The sequence below is a fragment of the Melopsittacus undulatus genome, chromosome 6, assembly GCF_012275295.1.
Source record: "Melopsittacus undulatus isolate bMelUnd1 chromosome 6, bMelUnd1.mat.Z, whole genome shotgun sequence".
NCBI lineage: Eukaryota > Metazoa > Chordata > Aves > Psittaciformes > Psittaculidae > Melopsittacus > Melopsittacus undulatus.
Genome location: NC_047532.1, coordinates 69,364,592 through 69,381,700, shown reverse-complemented (window position 1 = coordinate 69,381,700; position 17,109 = coordinate 69,364,592). Strand labels below are relative to the sequence as shown.

The following is a 17,109-nucleotide window of genomic DNA, read 5'->3' as shown; positions in this document are numbered from 1 at the left end:
TTGGTTTACGAATTCACTGATAGGAGAACATCTGGGATTCTGAGGTGTGTCAGTATAATCAAAGTGAAAGAAGTATCAGTATGATTCTCCTGACATTTCAGTCCAAAAGAGCACAGTCAATCATTACTGGACTTACAAAGACTGTAGAATTAGTGACTGTGTTGGTTGGCACCAGCAGGGAGAAGATGCCCACATGGTGGCTTAATGAGATCCTCCCACGCATGTCCCCCAAGGAACAGAGGACAGGGCAAGAGCAAACGGCCTCAAGCTGTGCCCGGGGAGGTTTAGACTGGATACTGTGCACAATCGCTTCCCCGAAGGGCAGTCCGGCATTGGTGCAGGCTGCCAGGGCAGGGGTGCAGTCACTGTCCCTAGAGGAGTGTCCTGCCCCAGCTCCTGCAGCACGAGAGGCACCACATGCGGCCACGCAAGGATCGGGCCTTGCTCAGTGCCGTGACATGATATAACATGCGCAGTGACCGACAGGAGCATCGCGTGGCGCTTGAGGCAGCGCGAGGCTGGCTCAGGCTGTGGTGATGGAGGCGATGGTGGCTGTTGGCATAGAGCGGGGAGAGCAGAAGCTGCACTGGTGGACAGAACCGACCTGGCGGTACAGACGAGGCTGTTAAAGCCATGTATCTGTCCAGCCGTCTGTCTGCAGTGAGTGCCAGAGCCTGTTGGATGGTGGCTAAGATGTCAGCAGGTGGGTGATAGACTCTGCATGGTGGCAGAGCTGTGGGCAGAGGTGCAGCAGCTAGAGAACATAAGGGAATCTGAGGAGGAGATTGAGTGGTGGAGCCACACTTTACCATCCCTGAGAGAAGCAACCCAACCTCTCAAAACAAATGAAATTCAGGATCCCCTGTCTTCTTGCCACCAGGCAGATGGAGGGACCTAGAGATGGGGGAGGTTGGAAAATCCTCAAAGCAGACAGCATATTACCCCCCCAGCTTATGTCATCTTCACAAGTACCCCTCTACAAGAGCTTCGAGGCCCTGACACTTGAGGATCAGGAAACCAAGGAAGATGATGAAGTAGATAGGGATCATCCAGGTTAGAAAAACCATCATGGAAGAGCCAGAGAATGCCTCATGTCACAACCAACTCTACTGGGAACAAAAGAAGAGGGGTTGTGGTTGATGGCTGCTCCCTGAGAGGCACAGGGGCACCATGTGTCAAACTGACTCGGCTCACAGGGAAGACTGCTGCCTCCCTGGTACCAGTGTAAGGGACATCACCAGAAAACTCGTCTGGTACAGCCCAGTGACTGCTATTCTTTGTTAGTCTTCCAGATGGGCAGTGAAGCAGTTTCATCAACAAGAAGCCTGAAAGGACTCAAGAAGGACTTCAGGCCTTGGGCTGACTGGTTCAGTGTTTGGGAGCCCAAGCAGTGTTCTCGTCCCTCCTGTCAGTCACAAAGACAATGAAAGCATCAGAAAAATCTTGCAGATTAATTTCTGGCTCCAGGACTGGTGTCAGCACCAGAATCTTGGGGTTTTGACTATGGCTCAGTTTGCATGGTAAAAGGCTTGTGCATAGCACGTGGGGTATGCCTGTCCCAAAGAGGGAAAAGGATCCTAACGCAGGAGGTAGCAGGGCTCATAAAGATGGCTTTAGGAGAGAGAAAGGGTTAAACCCAGACTCTCTAATAGGGAAGACCAGTTTTCTCTTTTGATCTGCTTATATCTACACCGTTTCAAAACAGGAAGCTGTAAACAACTGTGATCACTTTGTGACAAATGAGTGTCAAAGTAATGTAGGCAGTTACATACAACCCTCAAAAGCATGGCTCATCAAAAAAAGTTGCTCTGTATCTCTCTGGGATTTGCAGCCTTGTGGATGGGTTGACATTAAATACAGTGTGGTGTATTCCAGAAAAGACTGGAAGAAACTCTGCTGTCAACAGTCAGTGCGAGAAGATTGCTGATAAGAGACAGGTCATTGCCCTCTGAGAACAGCTGCTGTTCTTCAGATAAAGCAAGCGATGACTGGAGAGAATTCCTGTACCTGGATGCCGGCTAGTGACTTCAGAATGCAGATAGTGCGTGATGAGGAGCTGGTGGATTTTACTTCAATCTCATGATGTTTAGCTTTTTTCTTAAATTCCCTGGGTTTCTGTAGTGATAAAAGAATGTGGGTTTTGGAAGATATTAGCTTTGGCTATTGCATGAGAGAACTTCAGAATGTCAGTTATAAAGGTTCTGTTATTAAAATATGACTGAAAAGAATCTGTGTGGTTTATGAGGTTGTTGGTACACACTTTAATAGTTTGAAGTGATGAATAATGCTGCAAGAAAGTGATTTGGCTTTATCCTGGTTTGGTGTATATAAAAGAGAATTATTTGTTATAAATTTCTATTCCTGTTTAAGAATATTTCTTTCAAGTCCCCTTTAATATGATTTTGAATTCTGATGGGTATGGTTCCAGTCACTGATGTTTTGGGTTTTTTCTCCTTTTCAGTTACACCAGCAGAGTTGTTGCCAACGGACTGAAAGCACAAATTAATAATCCAGAACTAAAAGTCAGAGGACTGGACCCACTCATCAGTAATTTGATTGACAAACTTCAGCACTTCAATCGAGTAAGTAATTTTTAGAGAGAAAAGCATTTTATCACTGGGTTTGAGAGCAGAGCTGAAACTAAACTTGCTAGGGGATACTGCTGCTCATGTTACATTTCCCAGGGTCACAGGCCTGGTACTAAAGGTAACTGAAAATTGTTGTGCCAGCTGGTTTATGAACTCAAATGAGACAAAATTATTTCTCTGGAAGTTACTCTAGTTCCTGGTTGTTGTTCTTTAGCTGTTGATTAGCTGTCCTGCAGGCCAGGGTCCTAGTAACATGGAGGAACTCTTGAGCCCCACAGTTCACATAAAGCTTGTGACTGGAAGCTTGTTGTATGAGAGCCTTAAGGATTTCTGTGATATTCTTGTGTTGGAGGAGTATCTCCTTGTTTTTGCAGCTTCCTGTTTTGAAGTGTGTAGATATAAGCAGATCAAAAGAGAAAATGGGTTTACAAGAGAACAATAGCTGAACTGTTGGGAATGCTGAAGTCCGGACAGAAGGTGTTCCAGGATGAAATAACTTTGAGTCTTTGAAAACATTTACATTACAGGCCTTCTTCTCAAGCCCATCAGCACCAAGGGAGAGAGAACCTAACAAAGAGTTTGTCAGAGGCATGATTAACCTGTGTCTGCCTCTATCATCTATTTGAGTTCCCTCAGATGCATTTCCAGTCCTGGTGCATCTGTTATCTTCCAAAGCTGAATGCATGATTCTCTGATATGACTGCTTCAGCACACTTCTTTGTGAGCTCCAAGTAGTGCCAGTCCAAGTGAGCTGGAGCAAACAGATTCAACAGGGATTGATTCTCATTTAAAGTAGGCATGTTTGCTTGTCAGCGTGGAAGAATGCTTACAGCGCTGTTTGGAATCAGATGTGTTTGCACATTAGTCTACTCACAATCTTTCAGCGTTAAAGAGTGATGGAGCATGGGGATGGAACTAGTAGAAAACTACTGTAAGATTCAAGTCCACCTTTGTGTGCAGGAAGAAAACTAATCTGCACAGGTAAAACAGGAGGAGGACTTGCTTAGTCAGGATGTGGGAGGTTACTAACGCTGTGGCTGTGACTGGAATTGATGGTTTCATCTCCTTCTCCCTGCAGAAGTACAACCCTCATTTACCTCTCGTCAACCATCAGTAGTAAATCCATAAGCTAACCAGTAATTAGTGTTTTTATTAAATCTTTCTTAGCTTTAAAGTGCTTCTACTGTTGTGTAGGCTGGAGTTTAGGATTCTTTGTATCGCACTGATTTAACTTGCCATGGGGAATTACAACAACCAGTCTGATACGGTACTTAATATTACAGTGAAATAGACATTATGTGGTCAGATTGATAAAAAGGATAATTCATTATTTATCTGTCTTTGCATGTTATAAAGTAGAGTGTTAATTTACTTTATAAATATTAGATACATCCATCTGTGTAATAGTCTTCTATAAACACTGATGACAGGAAATAGTTAGAAATGGATTAAATTAAAAGTAGCTGTGTATTGGAAATTCTGTTTCTTTGTCTGCTGTAGAAAAATTAAAGTCTGAAGCCTCAGAGTGAGCTGCATACCAATTTTCTTCAGTCATACACATTTAGAAAACAGCTTCAAGCACCACTTTTTAGCCAGAAGAATGAAAGCCAATTCCTAGCTCTTTCTGTAAGTTGGAACTGTTGCTTTCTGTTACTTCTAATTTTGTTTTAGGAGAATATCATCTTTAAGTAAACGTAACTCCCATCAGATTGAGGTGCTTAGCAATAATGGATTCCAAGGGTAAAGGATTAAACAGAATACTGATTATTGCCCTAAGATGGGTTGTTCCTAAGTACTTGGGATAATAAAGATTCCTTTGATCATAATTTTAGTAAGATTTCTTGAGAGATCAAAGCATCAAAGAAGTTTCTAAATATCTAAGGCTTTCACATACAGCATCAAACATGTGTAGCTGCTTCCTGCTTCTTGAGTTTTCATTTTGCTTGTGATATTAATATACAAATAAAAACTGACACTGAAAAGCTGATTAAACCAGGAGTTTAAAGTGTCATCAATAGTGTGTGTAGACTAGAGGAAGAGTTATACAGAATCCCATTACTCATTTTATGGGCAAATCAATTTTTTTTCATTAAATTCCTCTTTTTTTTTCCTCTCCCTTGGAGGCAATACATAAAGTGGAATTTAAGAAGTGATAAAATAAGGTGTTATCTTTTTATCTTGTAGTGTTTGACATTTGCAGTGCCATTGTAAGCAGCAGTTGCATACTGCATATACAGAAGCAATCCTAGAGAGGTAGGAAGACTGGAGAGCAGAGAATAAAGCAATGCACAGAATGTGAATCATAGGTGATTTGATGTGTCTAGGCCCCAGTAATCTGCCACTTGAAGAATATTGCTAAACTACCCAGAAGAAAGCATATTCTTCCATAAAAGGAAGATGTGTGACTGGGGTAGCAATGCAGCACTTGGCTGTGAGCAAGAGTGGCTTGTCACTGGCAATGCAGGAGTAGCAAGCCATTCATTTAAATCAAAACTGACAATCTTTGGTGTACAGCAGCCATGTCTTTGTTAGCTCCTTATTATAATTTACCCACAAATGTACAGAGATTAGACGCTAAATTGTTTCTAAATCCCACGAACAGGAACAGAACTCATGTCAATGGATTATTGTTCTGTTTGATGCATTTCAACTCCGGAATGTTGCAAATAATCTCCATGCAAGGCATCTTGCATTTCTGCCTGTCCTTTAGGCTGAGATGTCAGCTTGTTGGAGATCATAACAGCTCCTAACTTTTTTCATCTGGGACTTAAATCCTCACCACATAGTTCTTGGGTTCTTTTGAAAGATTATGCAAACAGCAGGTTATTTTATACCCACTTCGCAAAGCCAAAAGTAAAGTGAAATTTAGAGAATATTGTTCAACAATTACTGTTATTTGCATCCCTGGCAGACAAGGTGTTTGAAGGGTTTATTGTAGCTGCTGATTCACATATAAATAGAATTACTGAGTTACAATTTACTTTTAGGAATGCAAAACCATCTCAAGCAAAGTCCAAGGTTGATTCTGAAAACCTGTCAGTTTGGAATAACGTAATTTCCTCCCTGTTTTTTGTCAATACAGCAGATGTGATCTGCAGCTGATAAAACCCTCCATTGCACCTTTTTTGAGTACTACATCTTGCCACATAATCACACTTAAATATGTTATAATGTTTTTCTTCAGCATGATGATTTTCACAGTTCAAACACAAGCAATTCTGAGGCCAAGGTTAAAAATCCTGAAGGATCAATTGCATTGAAAAACAGAAAATGTCAGGGAAGAGTGAAAAAGCTTTGCCTCTAGCTTTACTTGCAGGGTTGCATGAGCAATCTCAAAGGATTATAATACAGGAAGTATTATACAGGTTTAACATATTTGTCTTTTGTCAGCCTAACTCTAATCTTGGCAGATACTGAGAATCAGTGTGTTTTGCTGTTGTCAGTCAGAGATGAATGCTTAGGGCATGACTGTGCTTCAAGATATAGTGCAGTATCCCAGCACTTAAAATGAGAGTAAGGTGAAAACCAATCTTGCTTAATTTGGATCCACATATTTCTTTTTATTCCTCCCCCAACTCCCCCAAAGTCTCATGGAAGAGCCAGCTGAACTAAGAAATAACTTTAATTCCTTTTACACCTATGTACAAAGGATGCCCTCATAGCAAGTTAAAGGAAGCACACTGAGATATTTCTTATGAATGAAATGAGCTAGCCATAATATAATCTTGAATGTGAATTTAATTGGGTTAGAGACTAATACATTGAATAATTTAGCTACTACTTAGTTTAAAAGTGTATATATATATATATTTAGGCTTCTATAAAATTTATTACATTATAGGGGTTTTATATGAGGTTTAAGTGGAGACAAGTTGGTTTGATTTTCATCCAAAGTTGTAGATTAGTCAGACTGAGTCTCAAAATATTCAGTTCTTATTTTACCCAGTGAAAACATGGAAAGGTTAAAAGTCATCTTAGAAAGACAGTTGCTGTATTACTCCTAGTACTTGGGATTTAAACAGCCCCAACAGGTCTAGAAGCATTATTGCTTGCCCCCGCCATACCTCCCAAAACCTGCAGACTTGTGTCTCCTACTGGACAGAGCACCTTTCCCAGAACTGCCATATGTCTGGATTTCCAAAGCAGGTCGTCTTTTATTCCATCCAAAGTGCTTGGAAACCTTGGACATTTCTTCAGGATATTCAGGTGATCCATAACCCTTTTAGAAGTGGCCAGGTTGGATAGTGTTTGCAGCAACCTGCTCTGGTGGAAGGTGTCCCTGCCTGTGGCAGGGGGTTTGGAACTGGATGAGCTCTAAGGTCCCTTCCAACCCAAACCAGTTTGTTAACTGTTCTATTTGTGGTATAACACTTATTACTTGTTCTTGACCAGAAATGCCCCTCTGTGAGTTTTGACAGAGGGTAGCAGTATGGCTGCTATGGTAGCCTATTGGTTTTGATGTTAATGGATTTTTTTTAAAGATAGAAAGTCAGCAGTTATCATAAGGTTGTCATGCTGAAATTATAAGTTCTCTTATGTAAATACTTACTTTGTTCTATTAGCCCATCATCTTTTTCTAATCACTCTAATAATTTTAAGTCATATACATTGTTTTAAGTTATTATTATTTGAAGTGTGATTATGGTATTTACTTTTAATGTCATTCCTGAGGTACAATAACTTGTTTATTTTTGGAGATGGTAATTTTAGCGTACTAGGAAAGAGAAGCAGAGATTTATGAACTGATCATTGTTTTCTTCAGGGTAAGGGAAAGGTCTTCAAACAATTGATAGATCATTGGCCAGAAGTAAGAAAACAGGGTCATTTTCCTCTCTTCCTGTTGCACTACTAAAGGGAGGAGACAGGTAGAAAAAGCAGCGTGAAACAACTAAAAATGACCTAAAGCCTACATGTAGTCTCTAAAGCTCAGGCGGATCCATACTGCTGGTGACAAGTGGATTAATGCTATTGCAGTATACTGGCACTTCCCCATTAAAGCAAACAGTTTGTTTCCAGCAATAATTTGGATTGCATTTGTAACACAAGTTGATGAATCAGACCTGGACCAGAGGAATCCCAGATCAGGTGTCCCTCTTGAGAGATTTCTCTCGTGTGATGCCTGATATGGCTGCCTGATGCCACTCTCAAATGCTTCGTGCACAACCCAGAACATAGGGGACAAATCATTGATAACACTTGTAACCCACGTATTTAGGTTGCTTAACCAGTTCCTCCATGGCAGCTTAATGTGAGATGGTCCATTACTTGTCTGCCCTGGGGCAGTGACGTCTCCTCACTGTATCTGCTGTGTGTAGAGGCTAAAACCTTGGGATCAGTTTGGTGTCATTTGTATTCATGTGATCAGCCACAGACTTCTTGAAGGACAAAATAAAGAAGAGCTAATGATGGGTTTGAGGTGAGGTTAGGCAAACTTCCCTAGTCACTGTTACTGTCTAGTCTAGAGAAAATAGGGCCACAAGTAAACATCAGAGGAAAACTTGATTACATTTCTCTTCTATCAATGTTTGTTCCCTTGCACTTTAGAATTGGGAAAGCAAGCCTGAATATTGGAGAGAGGCCGTGTCAGGAGTAGCCTTTGGGCTACTGGGAAATGCTCACAAGTAATTACTGTAATGGGAAAGACTAAAAGGAAACAGTGTTTTGTTTCAGGCAGAACCTCTATTGTGAATTAGCATTAGTTGTCAATTTGAAGAAATTCAGTCTTACAATAGACCTGTTCTGCTTCTCACCCTGTCTTACACTTCTTTGGTGTATGATCTTTGTTGCTACCACTCTTTCATCAAACACATGATGCAGTTTTTGAATGGCCACAGATGACCTTGACCTTGCTTTCAGCGTGTTCCCCAAAACATGGGGCATCTTGGTGTTGTGGATGCTGGGCATGATGGCTGGCTGGGCTGTCCTAGCACAGTACAAAAGGCATCTTCCTGCTTTCTGCCCCCTAAGTGGGCATGGGAGGCTTCTTCCATCCTGACACCTCTCCCTTCTTCCACCTTTCAAATATAGCTATTCTCGCTTCTCCAGGTGAATGCATTAATTTTGTGTGGCTAATGTCCTCTTTTCTCCATCAGAAAAGCTTGGCACTGTATATTCATGTCTCTCATCAGAATTCCCACAATAAACTTCGCATCAGACACAAAAGGCTGAGTTTTTCCTGCTTGCTAGCACTGACTGCAAGAGAACTGCCGAGTAGGACGAATCACTTTTATTGTAACTGTTTCTGAAATTTCATCTTCTTGCTTTTATGTCAAGACTTGAAGATTTGCAAAGAACTGAAGTTCAGCTAATTTGAAAAAGTTTAGTGGGAATTTTACAAAGCCTATTGCACTCCAGTTTTCACTGTCCAGTTTTTACTTTTATGATCATAGAATCACAGAATAGTTAGGGTTGGAAAGGACCTTAAGATCATCTAGTTCCAACCCCACTGCCATGGGCAGGGACACCACACAGTAAACCATATCACCCAACCTGGCTTTGAACACTGCCAGGGATGGAGCATTCACAACCTCCCTGGGCAACTCCCTGGGCAACCCATTCCGGTACCTCACCATCTGGACTTTAGCTCTCATACTTCTTTACTGGCCTTTCTTACCCATATTGAGATTTTTTTTTTCTGAAAATCAGCCTGGTGTAAGTTGATTTTGAAATAATTAAGTTAGGTGTATGATTCAGAAGCACTGTGGAAGCTCTTCAGCTGTGGCTATCAGCTGATTTCATTGTACTCCAGACAGTCTGTGCAGTTTGTGCCTAACTCAATTCAGCCCTCTGCGTCTACGAGGCCAGCATGCAGGCTTAAGAGGAAAACATAGCAAGAAGTGGAAGGGAATTTCTTTGGTCATAGAAGACTCTGCATAGTTTCACATAAACATTGTTCTATCTGGATTGCTAGGGTTGGAAAAAATCGGACAAAGTTTTATCAACAACAGGGTAAATGCACAAAAACAAACTTCACACCAAAGCCAAAGAATATAGACTAAGTGTCAGAGAACCTCACAGGGACTTCAAATTCACCTTCAAATAGCAATGTCCTGTGATCCTCTTGTTCTGTCACTTCATTTACACATACTGTCCTAAACAGGAGCACAGATTGCTCAGGGATGTGCAGTGCTGGAAAACAAGTAGCCCCACTGTACCTTTCCAGGTGTATACCTTGAGAAGTGACATTTTACAATACCCAGTGGCTTCCCACATCCAGGAGGTGAAATGCTGTTAGAAATAATAAGGAAATACTGTGCCTCTGTGTCTTAAATGCCAACTCAGACACAGCTGAGTTGCATAACCTTCTTCAGCCTTCTTTACCAGTCTAGGTCCAAGTGAACATTGTGTGCACTGGCTTACACGGTGCTTAAATGACAAATGCAGAGAACCCCACAGAGCACTTATATTAAGGGCTGTCAGAAGTAAGATATTAAAAGTTTGGTTGTTTTTTTTTTTCAAAATGCATTAGCAATAAGACTATTTTTAGAGGCATACATTTTAATTCTGATTCTTCCATCATTTTTTACCAGTGTTTGCCAGAGTATAAAAATTACAAGAGAATAATAAATAATTTGAGGATGGAAGGGACGATCTGGACATAATCCAGATTAACCTTCTGTAGAAAGCAGGGCTTTAGTTTAGGTTATCCAGGGCCCTATAAAACCAAGTTGCATAGTTCTAGTGAAGGAGATTGCATTTCTTCTCTGCTGGTGCTCTGATTTGTGTTTGTTTGTTTGCTTGTATCTATGAAAATAAGTGCACTAATCTTAAATGACTTGCTTCTTTCTGTTTGTAATGCTGTTAAGGTCCAGCCTGAATTCATAGACAATAGCTCTTGGACACAGAATAGACACTTTATACCTTTATACACTGAAATATGTTCCAGTGTATAAAGCAGGAGCAGTTATATAATAACTTGATAAGGGGATATCTGGAAGTTCCTGCTTCCTATAGGAAAATATCCAGAGGAAATGACAAGCAAAGTAAACAGTGTGTCTCTGTATCTTGCAGAAAGCAGGTTCCTGCTGCGAGCCCAGCCTGCCTCGATTGCCACCAGTGAGGCTGACATAAATTAGTGGAGAATACTGGTTAAGCCGCAGCCTGCTCATTTAGGGAGCACAGAATTTGCATACACTTACTGGCTGGAAGAATGTTTACTACTGTGCAGATGATGCAGAGAAAAGCATCAGGTGTTACAGTTGAGAGCCATTTGCTCATTACTGTTCTTTTGAATAACAATGAGGCACATGTAAAGGTCTGCGTGCCACAGCTTCTGTGCATTTGCAAATGTAGCCTGCTCCTGAGCATAGATGACAACTTTTTCTACCTTTAATTGTGATTTTTATGGCTGAAAATGCATTAATGTAGTCCTGAAAGCACCCAGGCCCCTCAGTTTCTGTAACCCTAAATGCCTCGGGCTTCAGCTAGCTGAGGTGTCTTGCATTGCAAATGCAATTTATTTACTATGCACTGTTTAGTGACACCTACAATCTATCCTGCTTCCTGGGACTGTATGCATTTTAAATGAGATAATAACATTTATTTCACTTGCCTTTTTCATGCATCTGAAATGAGCCTGTGCCTCAGTGCAGTTACGTGGGAGTGGATCTATTTGGGGCTGAGTATTCCCAGTCCCAGATGTCATGGATGAACTTGTCATTATGCAGAACAGTCACCCAGGAGACCAGCAATTCAGAAATAAGTAGCCTTGGTATTGCCTTAACACTAATAGCAAAGTGAAAAATGAGAGGCAGTGAATAAGCCAGTACCACTTCAAATGTAGAAATCATGTACTTTCATCACTGTTTTCTCAAGTGCTTTTGAGCTATGCAAAGGCACCAATGTTCATTCTGGAGGAAAGTCATTCCACAGAGAGTGTTATAACATGAACCTCATGCAAGTGCTTCACCCCACCCAAAAGATTTGCGAGTTGCTGGTACTTAGCAAACATGAGCTGCTCACAGACAAGTGCAGCAGATACCTCATTGACTCACAGAATGGTTGGGGTTGGAAGGGACCTGAAAGTTCATCTAGTTCCAACCCCCTGCCTTGTTGCAAGACCAAAACTGGGTTCTCTGACTCTTACATCAACCAAGAGCTCACAGGAAGTTGTTAAAATAGAAACATGGTGAGTACTGACAAAGGGTAACATTCATCTAGAAAAGCCAGTAAGACCCAGCATGTATGACCATGCTCAAACCCAGAATCAATTTTATGTGTGTCCTAACTTTTAAGAGAAATATTTCCACTGGCTCTCCACGCTGTGTGTAATTATAATTACATGCATGTTTGGGTGAAGGCCATGCTCAAAAATGAGAGAGATACTGGGCCTGGTGTAAGCCTTCTGAGGTTAAACCCTTTCCATAACTGTCAAAGAGTATATCTCCTTGACAGTCTAAGTCAAAGTCTTGAATTCAAGGCTTTTACTCCAGACCACCCTTCTCCATTGATGAGAAAGGGAATCTAGGCAGAGTCTTCTGGGAAGGCTAGCATTAACCTATGCCAATCCACTGTCATTTACCCCCCAGTTTTCTCCTTACCAGAAGCCTTCATTCAGCATGGCATTTAAACACACAGGTCACTCAGCCATTGCACAAAGGTACAAGTAAAGGGCTGTGCCCTTTTTTGATGCCTCAGTGTGGGTGTTTATGCGGTTCAGGCTTGTGACACTGTGCACACCACATCACGTAGTACCCCAGAGCAACAGGGGTAACAGGAATGAATTGTTTTGCAACAAACTCAATGTATCCTCTAGTCACATCTAGAGATAAATTTATGTAGACACCTATGTGCTTTTAATGTGTGTAACTGTGAACCAAACTGATGTATGCATTCTCTTGTTTCCAGCTACTGAAAAGTAGCTTTCTATCTCTAATTTATTAATACTACTGTTATGGAAGATACTTTTTCTATGTGACAAGGACTTTTCCACGGTTACAAAGGTATGTCTAATAACTCATTCAAATGAGTTCAAGTGATAATCTGAACACAGCTTTTAATAGCCAGAAGCAAATAACTGGGACATAACCCAATGCTATGAAGCTTGTAGTGTTTTGAATACTGCCATATGTCTGGATCTGCATCAGCCTTGCAAAAAGAATCAAAAAGTGCTCAACATCATTTCAGGGCTCTGCATCTTGTTTGCTGCTTTCAGTATCTATAAGAGAAGCCTCTTGCAGGAGAGTTTTTGAACATGACATGTTCATGGGAGTGAACTGGCAGACAAACAATGTAATTATTGGATAATATAATGAAATACGACTTGTGCTTCACTGCAGTAAAATGATGCTGAATCATATTTGATGTGCCATTTGCAATAAGAGAATCTAATAATATTAAGCGGATTTCCGAAGGGTAAACTGAAAGCTTGAGATTTGTTTTAGGGCTGGATAATATGGGCTGGTTGAAGTCATAAAGTGAAGGGAAAGGGCCAGGGGCCATGGTGAGCTGCAGGCATTTTGAGCCCCTTTGGAAGCTGACCATTTATGCCAGTCACTCGAATAAAAGTTTAATATTAAAGAGCTTTGTTGCATGAAGTTCTGGTCTCAAGGGTAATTTTGAGTCATACAGCACAATACAGAAGTTTTAACTGAGGTGTGTAAAATGAATCACTTTGAGTATAAAGTTCCATTTTGAACTTCATTTAGAGTGTTTATGGACCATATGAAACAATATTATACTTTCTTATTATAAAGATTATTTCAGTTATTGGTTAAAATACTTTTTTTTTTTCCATCTAGCTTTCCTAATCACTTCCAAGTACTTGGAGATGAAAAATTACACACCAGTTACCAGACATGTGAAATATTTTTATGTCAGTAATATGATATATTAACCAATAATCCAAACAAAATATAATAAATTGCTACTTAATTCTGAGACAGTCAAACAAAACTAAATATATTTGGTTTATTTTGAAAATGGGAATAATTCCTTTTTGAAATCAGAAGAAGTTTCTGTTGGCTCCTAAGTGGAATGGTAAAAGCCAGCGTGTCATGGGTGCATATTCAGGAAAATGGGATTAGTTGGTATTAAAGCATTTTCATTCATCAGCAAAGGAAAAGCACTTTACAATTTCTAAAGTAAAAAAAAAAAAGAAAGGAAAAGAAACTAAAGAATACAGAGCAGAAATTATGCATGTAAAACTCTAGAAGAAAAGCTAAAGGTGTGATGTAAAACCTGTGATTGGTGGAGCCGAGGACAGTGAGAAACTGTCTTATTTTGAATGCTAAAGTACACGATTAGATAGCACATGATTAATAAGGAGGCAGAAAATAGCTCTGAGCAACATTCCCATAAATGACATGACATCTTTTTGGCTTTATTCGTGGAGGAAGCCAAGGCTGTCCTGTCTGTCTGTCTGTCTGTTGGCCTGCTCCTCTAGCGGCACTGCAGAGTGACCATGTTGAGTCACATTTCTGTAGCCGTTTTTATCTGGGCAGGAGGTTTTTCTTCTTGCTGATTCCTCCCATTTCAGAAGGTTTTGGACTACACTTAACACGTTAGCACATATGTCAGTTTGGTTCCTGAGAAAAAATCTTGGAAAAACGCTTGAGGGTGATGCACTAGGCACATAAACAGGGGCAAAGGATGCAGGGTGTTGTGTTCTTAGGAACTGCCTGTACTCAGAGCTTTAGCTGTAACAGGTGTGGCACTGTTTCAGTTAAGCCAGCACAGTTTTTTGTTTATGGATGCTTTATTTTATCAGTTGAGGGAGGGGAAAACTTGAATGACTGTAATCTGGGTTTAGCTAAAATAGTTCAGTATGAACCGTCAAGCCAGAGTTAAACTAGGGAGCAGGAGTTAAACTGTGTGCAATTGCTGTGGAGCCTGCTGTTAGGCTCGTAGCAATTTCAGAGATTGTATGATCAAAATGCATTAGTTCCCTCTGTACACAGAGAGAAAAAGAGCAAGATCATTTTGCTGGAGACTCAAATCCAAGGAAATTCTGGTCTGCAGAAAATGCCCAAGGAGATTGTTCAAATCCTAGGGAAGCTTTTAGCCACTTTTTTCAATGGGGGGAAGTGGCCTAAAAAGAGCAAATCTGATCTTGTCTCTATTAACATTATTGTCTGAGTCCCAGAGAATGTAATAAAATCATATCAGAGAACCACAGAATGGTTTTGATTAGAAGGGACCTTAAAGCTCATCTGGGTCCAACCCTCTGCAATGGACAGGGACACCTTCCACTAGAGCAGGTTGCTCCAAGCCTCATCCAACTTGGCCTTGAACCCTGCCAAGGATGGGGCAGCCACAGCTTCTCTGGGCACCCTGTGCCAGTGCCTCAGCACCCTCACAGGGAAGAATTTCTGCCTAATATCTCATCTCAGTGTCCCCTTTGTCAGGTTAAAGCCATTCCCCCTTGTCCCCACAGGCCCTTGTCAAAAGCCCCTCTCCAGGTTTCTTGTCAGCCCCTTTAGTCACTGGGAGCTGCTCTAAGGTCTCCCCTTCAGGAGCCTTCTCTTCTCCAGGCTGACCCAGCCCAGCTCTCTCAGCCTGGCTCCAGAGCAGAGCTGCTCCAGGCTTTGGCAGCACTTCCATGGCCTTCTCTGGACTCGCTCCAACAGCTCCATGTCCCTCTTGTGGTGTTGTCCCAGATCTGGACACAGGGCTGCAGAGGGGTCTCACCTGAGTGCAGTAGTGGAGGAAAATTCCCTCTCTTATCCTACTGCTGGTACGTTCCAGCACATGGTTGTCCCCAGCATGATCTAGCTGTAGAAGTAAAAATGATCTTGGACAGACTGTACAGAATGAGAGAAGGCACCCAAATATTCAGCCTCTTTTTTAGCTCTGTCCTACTCTAATTTTTTCTTCTGTACCTATCTTTTTTCCCTGTCCCTGCTGTAAATGAAACATTCGATTTTGCCAGTGGTATCTGGGTGACAGGAGAAGGGTAGAGCACAAACCCCACATGTGTGAATGGGGCCATATGCTGGCGTGGGTGTAGGTGAGTGTGTGGACATGCTTCTCCACTGAAGATTCAAGTAGGATGAAAGTGCATTTTGTGGAGGATGCAGTTTTGAGTGTGGTGCTTTACTGCAAACTCCTGAATTCAGGTCAGTCTCAGTGTCCCTCTGTTCTTGAATCCACCATTCACAGTGGTCAAAAGGACAATTTCAGGCAAGCTGAAACCTCAGGGTCTGTCAGAGGGAAGAGCAACAAATGGGAGATTTAGCAAATTCACACTTAGTCCCTGGTTTCTGCCTTGGATTCAGGTTAAACCCTCGTCAATCACAGCTATAAGTAGATGACAGTTATACTGCTGCAGTTAAATCACTCCCATTTCTTCCACCATTTCATAAGCCCTGTAGGGGAGGTGGGAGAAGGCAGTGTTAGTGTGGCTTCTGGAGGGGAAAATGACATTGATTTCTTAAAGAACACAAAATCTTGAGAATTCAAACATGCCATGTTTTCCCTTTCCAGCCCAGGACTTAACAGAAAATAGCAATGTCAGCCCTGGATACACGATATGGAGGAAGAATTTTGGCTTGTTCCTCCCAGTCCCTCTCTCACCCCATAATATTCTTTGGCACCTGGAAGTCCGCAGTGCTTGGTGGCAGTTCAGTGATCCATTTTAGGATACTGTACCTTAATGTGGCTTTATACGAAGTTTTAGGTGTGACAGGAATCAAATGAAAGATCTACAACAGCTTGAGAAGGCTTCCATCTTATCTGGACTTCTGGTAGCTTTCAGAAAGCTGTCAGTTCTAATCTACTGTGTTGGCATATATGTCTGTGTGTATATGCTTGAGTATGCATATTATTTTGCATATTATAACAAGTTGAACATACCAGAAGTAAAAGCAGGTTATCATTCAGATGTTCATGTGCCATGGAAAACTTCCTCAATGACCTGTGACTGTCATATGGATGTGGTTTTCTTCTAGTTGATAGCTACCCACAAAATACCTCTTTCTGTCATCTATTGTACTTAGCTCTCATCCAGAGCGTTCACTCTTGGACAGCAGGGGCTCCCATCATGAATCCTTCAGACTTGCTGCACTTCCATGTTTGTACTTGCTCTTTAGAAGTTATCTGTCCCTTCTACTCTGCGCTGGGTTCATCTTCACCTGTAGTTTGTAGCAACATTTATTTCAAGTTCTAGGCAGACAGCATCCTCCCTTGAAAGTCTGGAAGCTCACTGAGCGTTTTGGAGCATGGCCCTGATCTGAGTCACCAGTTTTAGCTGCATCTGATGGGGTTGCTCAGGTTCATTTGTTGTCAGGCTCCTGATGAAGATATTGTAGCTCTTGACTAAGGTAGTGAATAGAACTGTCCATTCAGGTTTTTGGATTCAAACATGACTTCCCTAACTTAGTTTGCCAAGTTGATATGAGCCTAAATCTGTAGGATAGAGTGTATTGTACATGGTTGTGGCAGGCAGAAGTTCTTGGCTTAGAGCTGCCCTGTGCATAAAGATTGTCAGGGAGCAACTTCCCCCATCTCCTCTAAAAAAGAAGCTGTGTTTTTTTTTCATGAATACTGTTAGGATTTATGCCCACACCACAAATGCTCTGCACAC

The 17,109-nt window shown here is 41.4% G+C and overlaps 1 protein-coding gene across 1 annotated transcript in view; it reads left to right on the top strand.

The window, feature by feature from the left end:
* The window catches only part of LOC101881667 (glypican-5-like), a 333,120-nt gene that overhangs the window by 193,683 nt on the left and 122,328 nt on the right, over window positions 1-17,109 (top strand). The window contains exon 6 of the mRNA XM_034063862.1: window positions 2,462-2,582. Coding sequence (XP_033919753.1) covers window positions 2,462-2,582 — 121 coding nt within the window. The remainder of the gene's footprint in view (window positions 1-2,461; window positions 2,583-17,109) is intronic.